The sequence below is a fragment of the Orycteropus afer genome, unplaced genomic scaffold, assembly GCF_000298275.1.
Source record: "Orycteropus afer afer isolate SDZICR_OR568_19922 unplaced genomic scaffold, OryAfe1.0 scaffold00234, whole genome shotgun sequence".
Taxonomy (NCBI): Eukaryota; Metazoa; Chordata; class Mammalia; order Tubulidentata; family Orycteropodidae; genus Orycteropus; species Orycteropus afer.
This window is the reverse complement of record NW_006921821.1, coordinates 62,977-74,294: the sequence shown is the minus strand read 5'-3', so window position 1 is coordinate 74,294 and position 11,318 is coordinate 62,977. Positions and strand designations below refer to the sequence as shown.

Genomic DNA, 11,318 nt, shown 5'->3' with positions numbered 1-11,318 from the left:
GCAGAATGCTCCTTGGAAGCAAGAATGGCCAGACTTCGTCTCACCTATTTTGGTCATGTTGTCAGAAGGGACCATTCCCTGGAGAAGGATGTCATGCTTAGTAGGGTGGAGGGTCAACGAAAGAGGGGGAGGCCTTCAACGAGATGGATTGATACGGTGGCTGCGGTGATGGGCTCAAGTATAGCAGGGATTGTGGGGCTAGCACGGGATCAGGCAGTGTTTTGTTCTGCTGTGCATGGGGTCGCTATGAGTCGGAAATGACTCGACGGCACTTAACAACAACAACAATCTGCCCATAAGCTCTACAAATTTCACTATATCCTCACTGAACTTAACCAAAAACTGCTTGTCTTTCTCATCTTCCCTTTGTCTAGTCTTTCTATTTACCAGCTATGCAGTCCTCACACTAAAAATTTAAAGTCCTCCTTGGCTGCTTCCTCTTTTCCATTCCTCTTATTCATCCAGTCACCAGTATTTTTAGAATCCATTCCCTCATCTACCTCCTCCTCCATCTCGCACCAATACGATAGTTATCTGCCTCCTTAATTCCTTACTTGTAGTCTTGTCCCTCTGTTCTCTGTACAGACACGACAGTGAGCTTGTAAGGTCTTTTCAGTGGTTCTCCGTTACATTAAAATTACATTAAAAATGTATACTAGTGTGTTCTATGTAAAATTTCTTCCATAGAATGAATGTTCATTAAGTTCCATGTAGGGAGTTGGAGAAGCATTTATGGTCAAGTAAGTTTAGGAAACACTAAAAATAAATAGGTTTTGCCCTCAGGAACCTACTATCTCCTTTGTCATGATACCAGAAGAAATGGATGATGCCTGGCTACCATTACTTGACATTTTTATTAAGGACCCAACAGATAAATCCTGATCAAAAGGAGGAAGGAAAATCATGGAACAGAAATTCATAAGAGAACTAGACTTACTGTATCCATTGAGACTGAGGGAATGCTTGAATCTATTATTTAGAAATAATCTTTAAACTTTGAACAATCTTTAAACAAAAACTATTTCATGAAGTGATTATTAAACAAGAGTTTAGCTCAATAATGAATGTTTGCCTTACACATTGCACTGTTACATGAACTGTTCATCTAAATCACAGGTGAAAACTTGAGGCAGAGAGTCTAGCATAATGGTAAGGAAATAGTATGGGTAGAAATAGAATGGCGGCACAATATGAAGTATGTAACCGATCTTGTTATACGTTTAGGAACTGTTGAGTGTATGTGTGATGGGTTGTTTATATAACCACAATAAATACATAGATTTATTCCACTGCAGGACTTCTCAGAACCTTTAATGTTTTAACTGTTAATAAGCACATGTATACAATATTTACCAGACTGACTTGTTCTTAGAACCATTGCCTGTAAGTCATCTTGAGGGACCAGTGATCAGTAGAACATACTTCAGGAAGAGCTGATTTGTAGAGTACAATACAACCTTTGTAACCTGATATATAAAGCTTGTCATTTTTGTACCCTTGCTGATCTTTCCATCCTCATATCCCACCATTCCTTTCCTCAAATTGGAGGAACTCAAAACTGCTTATAGTTGCCTAGGGATACCATACTGTTTATTTCATTCACCATGCCATCCTCTCTTCTGGGAGTTACCTCCTTTCCCTCTTTTTCCTCCACAACAACTCATTTTTGCTCTGGCCCTTCTTTCTAGATGCTGCCTAGACACTGCTCTCTCAAGGAAGTTTTCTCTGACACCCCCAACCTCAAATGAGTAGATCATCTTTCTCTGTGATCCTTGTATGATTTTGTGAAACTAATACCAAACTCTCCACAACTCTTGTTAATTTGAAGAGTTCACAGGATGCAGAGATTAGACAAATGTATTCATGCAATTAAGGGCCTAGAAAATGATTAGCTTCAATAAGTTATTTGTCCTATAGGATTTTCCACATTCTGGATTCAGGTTGGATCTTTATGGTGACATTTAACGTGGTTTGACATTTAATATGTTTTTCAGTCTCCATAATTCATATAAAGTTAGGTCTAAGTCTAGTCTTTATTTTTATTTTAAGAGTTTGTTTTACATTCAACATTACATATACATTTAGTTTCATTCCCCATTTACCATGCCCAACCCTAATCCAGTCTCCTACCCTCCCTGCCCAGTAACCCTCCCCCTGTGCCCCTCCTAGTCTTGATTAAATCCAGGTTTGATTGTTTAGCAAGAGTTCTTCATAGATGATGATGTATAATTCCTGTGGTACCACATCAGGAAGCCATAATATCTAGTGGCCCCACGTTCCTATAGAGTTTGCAGTTAGAACTGTCAGAAGAGTCAGCTCAGTTGTTACATGGTGCCAAAACCTACTGAGAGCTCTTGTTAGCTGCTGTCTTTGTCCTAATACAGTAACAACATTTATAAGCATGAATGAGAGGAAAAAATAATAGATAATTCAAAAGGTTGAGGGAAAACATTCAGTGGGTCACAGAGAGTAATTGCCACGATTGTCTCTCTGTATTAACAAGAGAGTGTATGCACAGATTAAGTCATTTTATTTAATCTCCATCATGTACCAGAAAGCACTGTACACTATGATATCAAATTAGGTATGACCTGTAAGCTTTTGGGAGTATGGCTACACAAAGTAATATAATAAACAAGTTATTACACAAAGAATTGTCTACATGAATTCAGAAGAGCTTTGGTGGCACAGTGCCTAAGGCATATGACTGCTAACCATAGTTAGCAGTTCAAACCCACCAGCTACTCCGCAGAAGGAAGATGGGGCAATCTACTTCCGTAAAGATTTACTGCCTTAGAAACCCAAGGTTGCTGTGAGTCAGAATCAATTTGATGGCAGTGAGGTTTTTTGTTTTCTTTTTTTAACATGAATTCAAGTTGAAAACTATTAATGTAAATATTTAACAGATGATAATTTTTATCAAGGACTCATAGCTCTGTTAAGAGGTAGTTTCATCTGTTTTGTTTTTTAAGGATTTAATTTACTAAATGTAAAACTTGGGGCATTAGTGTTTGATTTTTATCATGTCTAGAAACTTTACTTACTGTATGATATGTTTGCACTACCATAATACTTAAGACTGTTTACTCTTACTTAGATTAGATTTTCATATTTTTGTGACTCCCTCCTTGTCTGAGCTATTATTTACTAATGCTCTAAAACATGTCCATCTGTAATAAGTCACTTTGTTATTCAAGTATGCTGTGATCTAAGAATCAAAATATGTGTAAGCTTCGTGGAATTCTCTGCTGTGTTTTAAACAGTTAAAATTGCCTGAGCAGTAACCAGTTATATGAATTCTCACTGTATTGTTTAATTCACAAATTATCAGAATTTATTATTTTATTCAGTTGTGCATGAAAAGTTTAATTTTATAAGAATAACCACTTTTGCAAATAAAACCTAATATTTTAAACAATACATTTTTTTAATTAGATTACACCACCACCTTCACTGTCAGATCCACTTAAGGAACTTTTTCGGCAGCAGGAAGTTGTGAGGATGAAACTACGTTTGCAACATAGTATTGAAAGGGTAGGAAATTTTTACATTTATGCTAAAAATAACAACTGTCTGTCAGTAGCTCGAAATGCCCTATAGTTTTTTATTAATGGGTTTTATTTAGAACCATTTTGGGAAATGTTTTGATTTTATCTTGTGTGTTCACAATTAGGTGAAGAATTTTTAAGTCTATTTTAAGATAGCTGCTCCCATATTACAATAAATGTTGAGTATTTTTTTGATACATAAAAGTCTCTAATAATTAGTTTCTTGTTATTGTTTGTAGAATTTGAAGCTCTACAGCAGTAAATTCCCAGTAGGGTACTTGGGTTCCAAATTTTGGAATGGTTGTTTGGTACCGCCTACTTAGGATTAAAATGCAAAATGCAAAGGCTGTTTATTGGTCCTTATAGGTCTGCCTTAGGGTTTGGTTTCCATTGGTTCATTTTGACATGAAATTACAGAAGAAATCTATTTAGTTATGTATAGAAATCATAAAAGTCATTTTACTTGGATTGACAAAGTAATACCTATTTTATGTTAAGGGAGCTCTGGTGGCTTAGTGCCTAAGGCATTTGACTGCTAACCAGAAGGCTGGTGGTTCAAACCCACCAGCCACTTCTCAGAAGGAAGATTAGGCAATCTACTACTTTCGTAGAGATACTGCTTCGGAGACCCAAGGAGGGGTCGCTATGAGTCGAATCAACTAAATGGCAGTGAGTTTGATTTTTGAGGGTTTTTTTGCAAGGGGGGCGGGGTTATTTTATGTTAATCTTTCGGAAAAATTAAGGACTTCTGAAAATATGATGTAAGTTACAGTCTTTCTTCACAGAAATAGACATGCTCATATACAAACAAAATCTTGTATATAGTTTCTTTGATTCATCCATGGTTGAGTCCCTAAAGCAGGTTCTTAAACCTTTTTGTGCCTTGGACCCTTATAAAAAATCTGGTGAGACTTACTGAACTGCATCTCAGGATAATGTTTTTAAATGCATAAAATAAAATTCATAGGATTTCAAAGAGTAACAAGTCAAAGAAAGAAGCAAGATACAGAATGTGCAACTCTGTACATGATTCATGTCAGTGAACAATTTGTTAGCAGTTAGAAGTTCATATAACACACTTCAGTAGTTATTTCCACCATCAGAACCCATCTGCTACATATTTTGTGCACCGATCATGTTACAAAAAGCCATGCCACCCTGCAGACAGAAGTTAAGACTTCTCCTTTGAACTGTGCAGTTTGCAAAACTTTAACCAATAACAAAAATGACTCTTTTCTTCCACATATTGATAACAAACATTAGAATTTTAGAAAGAAACGAGAAATAATCCAAGAAGCTGAACTATATATGAAGAATAGTGTGGCATCACATTGGAGGAAGACTCATTAACAACCTGCAGTATGCAGACAACACAACTTTGCTTGTTGAAAGTGAAGATGACCTGAAGCACTGATGAATATTAAAGCCTACAATCTGCAGTATGGATTACACCTCAACATAAAACAAAAATCCTCACAACTGGACCAATAAGCAGCATCACAATAAATGGAGAAAAGATTGAAGTTGTCAAAGATGTCATATTACTTGGTTCCACGGTCAACACTAATGGAAGCAGCAGTCAAGAAATCAGATGATATATTTGCACTGGGCAAACATGCTGCAAAAGACCCCTTTAAGTGCTGAAGAGCAAAGATGTCTCTTTGAAGACTGAGATGTGCCTAACCCAAGCCATAGTGTTTTCAGTTGCCTCATGCGCATGTGAAAGTTGGACAATGAATAAGGAAGACCAAAGAAGAGTTGATGCTTTTGAGTTGCGGTGTTAGCAATAAATACTAAAAGTAACATGCATTGCCAGAAAAACTAACAAATCTGTCCTGGAAGAAGTGCAGCTGGAATGCTCCTTGGAAGCAAGAATGGCCAGACTTCATCTCACCTACTTTGGTTATGTTGTCAAAAGGGACCATTCCCTGAAGAACGATACCTACTGTGGTTAGTAAAATGGAGCATCAATGAAAAAGGAGAAGGCCCTCAACAAGATGAATTGATACAGTGGCTGCAATGATGGGCTCAAATATAGCAAAAATTGTGGGCTGGCACATAGAGTTGCTGTGAGTCAGAGCCAACTCGATGACATCTAACAACAACAACAACAGAAAGGAAGAAAGAAACTTCAATGCCTGACAGTGACTTTACCATTTGGTGACTGAATTTAATACCATTTGATAGATGCAAAATTGCCTGCTAGTTGACCAGCTATACTACAAAAATGTCTCTATACAGAAAAACGGGACTCATGTGTATTATAGCAGCAGATCTAATAATTACTGAAATTTCAAAGAAGTAATGAGTATAAAAATTTGGGGTAGGATATCTTTACCAACTATAACTTGAATTGAAAACACTTTATTTCTGTGGATGACAGAGCAGCAGATAATTCTAATACTACTGTAGTTTTGTTTCTTACGTTCATAATTAAATGAAATGTCATTGGAAATTCACAGACAAACCTTTCTCCCTCTCTATGTGTGGACTTCTTATGGATATGAAGACCTTAGGTTTAGAAGTCCCAGTCATTTTCCCATAGAAAATATTTGAATACTACACTAAATGAATGAACAGAGCTTGTGGCCAGAGACCCTAGTCTACTACCTGACAGCTGCCCAATACCCCACTCTCCCATTCCAAGAGCTAAGATGGAGCACACCCACAACCTATTCTCAACATTCATTAGGAGACTTTGCTCTATTCAAAGACAAAACATTAAGAATACTGATCTAGAATAGAATAGTTGAGCTATCATTTAAGCAGTGTTCCCCTGTTAATTATTTCAGGGAAAAGAGGTCTGACTTTAAAATACATATTTTCTTTTTACATGATTCTGGCTTTTGAGGGATTTTAAGTTACTACTCTTAATCTCTACAGGACTACAAACAACTTTTTAGGAAAACTTTTTTTCCTAACTCTCTTTCCTTATTATATGATCAAGTCTTTAGATATTTATCACTTCAGGGCTGACCTTAAACTTGTACTTAAACTAATAAACCGTGTTAGACCTTTTTTTTTTTTTTTTTTAGTATAATTGTCCCATAAGAATTAACAAGAAATTAAATGGGACCATGTCTGTCTTGTACACTAAATTATGTAAATACAATAAAACTGTAATAATGCATGTGGAATATAATAGGGTCTGCATTCTCTAATGGGAGAAGGCTAAAGTTCTTACCCATTGAGGGAGGAGTGAGGAACCTGCTTAGGGAAAAGGCATGTCTTTGGTATTCTCTCAGCCCCACCACCAAACAAGGCTAACACAAGTCATGTAACTTGGAGAATCCTGGAATCACAACCTGTGTCCTCAGAATTCTAGCAAGCCATAGATTCCAGAGTTGTCCATACTAATGTTGAAGCCATAAAGGACCATTACCACCAAATGAAACAAGTTTGTAGCGAAGATAGAATGGTTTAGGATCTGCAGTTGGATCTCAGGAATTTCCAGTCTGCTGAATGCCAAAGCTTATCTAAATCACTTTATTAACCTTGCATTCTACATAATTGAAAGTCTTAAACTCTACTTAACACATTAAAGTAGGATTTTACTGTAATTGTGAGTGATTTATAAGTAATTAGTATCACAATGCGATAAATTTATTTCTACGAATAATTCATTATAAGAGAAAAACTGCTAGCACAACCACTTCACATGCACTAGGGTAGCTATAATCAAAAAGATTAATAATAATGAGAGTTTATGAGGATATGGAGAAATTGGAGCCCTGATGATACACTGCTGGTATAACAACTGTGGAAAAGAGTTTGGTGGTGTCTCAGGGGGATAAACATAAAGTTACTATAAAAAACACTGCCATCAAATTGGATCTGACTAATAGCAAACCCTTCTTGGGTTTCTGAGGCAGTATCACTATGGAAGTAGATTGCCCAGCCTTCCTTCTGAGGAGTGGCTGGTGGGTTTGAACTGCCAGCCTTCTGATTAGCAGTCTCATGCCTCAGGCACTATGCCACCAGAGCCCCTATGACCCAGCAATTCTACTTCTAGTTATTTACCCAAGAGAATTGAAAATATGTTCACATAAAAATTTGAATATGGAGAATTAGTTCCGGTAAGAAGGCGGAACAGGCAGAGAGACTGCACAGACCCTCTTCAACAAAGAAAAGGGGAACCATTTAACACAGATACAGAAGATAATCCTTGACCCCTGAGCTTTGAAGGGAAGAATATAAAAGTGGACTAAACTCCAACTAGCAGAAGAATTTGCATGGAAATACCAAAAAAGGAGACATACGGAGCTGCGGTCTGGCAGTGATCCTGATGACACAGACAACTTGGATATTGCCGAGTGGTGGTAGGACCTAAGAATTAACCTAAAAATCAACCCTGCTAGCACAGGTCTGCACTGAGGACTGTTCTGGTGACTGGGGAATGAAAGGGGAATCAGCGAAGATAAAGGTGGGCTGAGCTGTGGACTTTTGCCTCTCTGGAGGGTGCAGCCCTTTTGAATGTTTACAAGCAGCTTGACCATTTTGGATATTTAAAGCAACAGTGTTGTCCCAGATTCCAGGGACTTAAGAACAGGCTCTACTTGCTGGGAACAGCAAGGACATTCCAGACACATGGACTACTGGAAAGGTGCAACATTCCCCTGATTATCCTTATATCTCACACCCTCTTGGTGAATGGAGGTGTGACCATCTCTCACTCCCACCCACCTTCTAAGCTGGCAGGAATTCCATCCCAGAATGTGTGCTCTGATAAGCCTAGGTGCCTTGCCCTGCCCTGTCCAGATTTTCTTTTTTTTTTTTTTTTTGTTTTTCACTGTTTTAAAGCTACTATTATTATTCTGACTTTTGTCCTTTTTACTATTATTCTTTATTCTTGCCTTCCCAGATTCTAGTTTTCAGCTTTTTTTCTTTTCCCTGTTCCTGGTTCCAGTATTTTTTTTCTTTCTTGTGGTTAACCTCATTCCTTATTTTCCTTTTTCCGTTTTTCCCATTTTTTCTTAATTACTCCCCTTCTAAACCTTTTTTCTATTATTGCTCTCTCCCCAGATATTGCACTGTGTTTTGTTTTTGTTTTTGTTCCTTTTTCCTTTTTTGGTTACTGTTCCTGTATGATTACACAGAGTGTTTTTTGTCCATTTGCTTTTACTTCTTTGATGGTTATTCAAATGTTATTTTTGCCTGAGTGGGAGACAGCAACAATCCCCATACGACACAACTACACCCACACCTCCTGCAGATTCACTTACTGAGTAAGAGTCAACACCTCCTTCACCAACGGGCCAATGATAAAAAACCACCAAGAAGATCCTGACTCACCCTTAGCTGCTCTTCACAAACAGTTAACAGAGATCTAAATACAACAACGTCACAATGTCTTGGATACAACAGACCATCACAGTCCATACAAAGGAGCAAGATAAATGTAGTAGAAACAAGGGAGCAGGATTCCAACCCAGAACACATCCCAGAGGAAAAAGCATCATTGGAACTCTCTAATGAGGGATTCAAAAGAATTATATTTAGGTATCTTCAAAAGATTAAGAGACAGAACAAGAAAAATACTGACAAAACCCTAGAAGAATTTTGGAAGAAAATACAAGAACAAAATGACAAAATAAATGAAAAATTAGAAATTACTCAAAATCTACAGATTGAAATCCAGAAGATTAATACTAAATTGTCAGAAATAGATAATACATTGAAAGGGCAAAAGATTGGAATTGAGGCAATGGAAGACTGAATTAATGAGATTGAAGACAAATACCTGAACACTTCTTTGGAAAGGGATCAATCAGAAAGAAGATGAAAACAAAAGAAAGCCTAAGATTCATGTGGGATACCATCAAAAGGAGTAACCTATGTGTTATTGGAATTTTAGAACAGGAAGAGAAAAATAAAACCACTGAGAAAATTGTCCAAGATTTGTGGGAAGAGAACTTCCCTGATATGATGAAAGATGAAAATATATCCATTCAGGAAGTACAATGAACCCAAACAGGATAGACCCCAAAAGAAAATCCCCAAGACATACCATCATCAAACTCATCAAAAGCAAACACAAAGACAGAATCCTGAAAGCAGCACTGGAACAACAAAAAGTACTTACAAAGGACAACCAGTAAGAATCAGCTCTGATTTCTCACCAAACACCACACAAGCAAGAAGGCAATGGGACAGTATATGTAAAACCCTGAAAGAGAAACATTTTCAACCAAGAATTGTATACCCAGCAAAATTGTCTCTCAAATGTAATGGTGAAATTAGGAGATTTCTAGATAAACAGAAACTAAGGGAATTTGTTAAAACCAGACCAACCTTACAAAAGATACTAAAGGGAGTCCTTTGAACAGAGAACCAAAATTAGCAAACAGCAACCGACCATTAATACACAAGATGACATAACCCAGAAACCACAGCTATGGACATATCCAAAGTAAAATAAGCTTACAAGATTGTAAACAGGGAACCAGAGACTTCAACTGGCAGATGAAGACAACTACAAACCAAAAAGAGGGAAAATACAGTGGAGTTACAGAACTTCTAAATGGTGAACAAGTCAAGAGAGTTGCAAGATTGAATGGACTACTCCAAACTCAGGGAGAAAATTATAAATCACAGGGTAACCTCAAAGAAAAATGATAAACCTTGACATCACAATTAAAAAGAGGACAAGCACAAATACTCAGCAAATACTAAAACAACAGCAACAAAAGAAATGATAACACAATTCATAAACATAATCAGCTCAAAACAGAAAATAATATGGAACAGAGAAACCAGGGACAGTATGAAAAAACATATAACAAAATGACAGCAACTAATTCATACTTGCTGTTGATTACATGAATCTTAATGGATTAAATGCACCACTCAAGAGACAGAGAGCCGGAGATTGGATAAGAAAACAAAATCCATCAATATGCTGCCTACAACAGACACACCTTAGAAACAAAGACAAAAATAAACCAAAAATGAAAGGTTGGAAAAAGATATATCAAGCAAACGGCAATCGTAAAAGAGCAGGAATGGTGATATTAATTTCTGATCCAATTGATTTTAAGATAAAAACCACCATATGAAACAATGAAGGACATTATATAACGATTAAAGGATCAATTCAACAAGAAGATATAACCATAATAAATATCTGCAGACCCAGTGAAAGAGCCCCAAAATACATAAATGAGACATTAAAAGAGTTGAAAAGGCAAATAGATGACTCCATAGTCATAGTGGGAGACTTTAATACACCACTTTCAATGAAAGACAGATCAACTGGAAAGAAACCCAACAGAGACAGAAGAGCTAAACATTACAATCCACCAACTTAACCTTATAGACATCTGTAGAGCACTTCATCCAGCAACAGCACAATATACATTTTTTTCCAGTGCACATGGAACATTTTCCATGATAGGCCATATGTTAGGCCATAAAGCAAGCCTCCATAAATTTAAAGACATTAAAACACTGCAAAGCATCGTCTCAGATCACAATGCTATCAGATTAGAAATCAACAATAGAAAGATCAACGGAAAAAGAGTAAACACATGGAAACTGAACAACACCCTCCTTGAGAAAGACTGGGTAAAAGAAAAAATGTGAAATTGAACAATTCCTTGAATCAAATAAGAATGAAAATAAAACATACCACAGTCTTTGGGACACAGCAAAAGAAGTGATCAGAGGCCAATTTATAGCAATAAATGCACACATCAAAAAAGAAGAAAGAGCCAAAATCAACACTTTAAATCAACATCTCCAGCAATTAGAAAAAGAACAGCAAGAAAAGCC

At 36.8% G+C, this 11,318-nt stretch overlaps 1 protein-coding gene across 1 annotated transcript in view; it reads left to right on the top strand.

Moving 5' to 3' along the window:
* The window catches only part of ANKRD12 (ankyrin repeat domain 12), a 139,013-nt gene that overhangs the window by 120,184 nt on the left and 7,511 nt on the right, over positions 1–11,318 (top strand). The window contains exon 9 of the mRNA XM_007949005.2: positions 3,436–3,534. Within this exon, the coding sequence (XP_007947196.1) occupies positions 3,436–3,534 (99 nt within the window). The remainder of the gene's footprint in view (positions 1–3,435; positions 3,535–11,318) is intronic.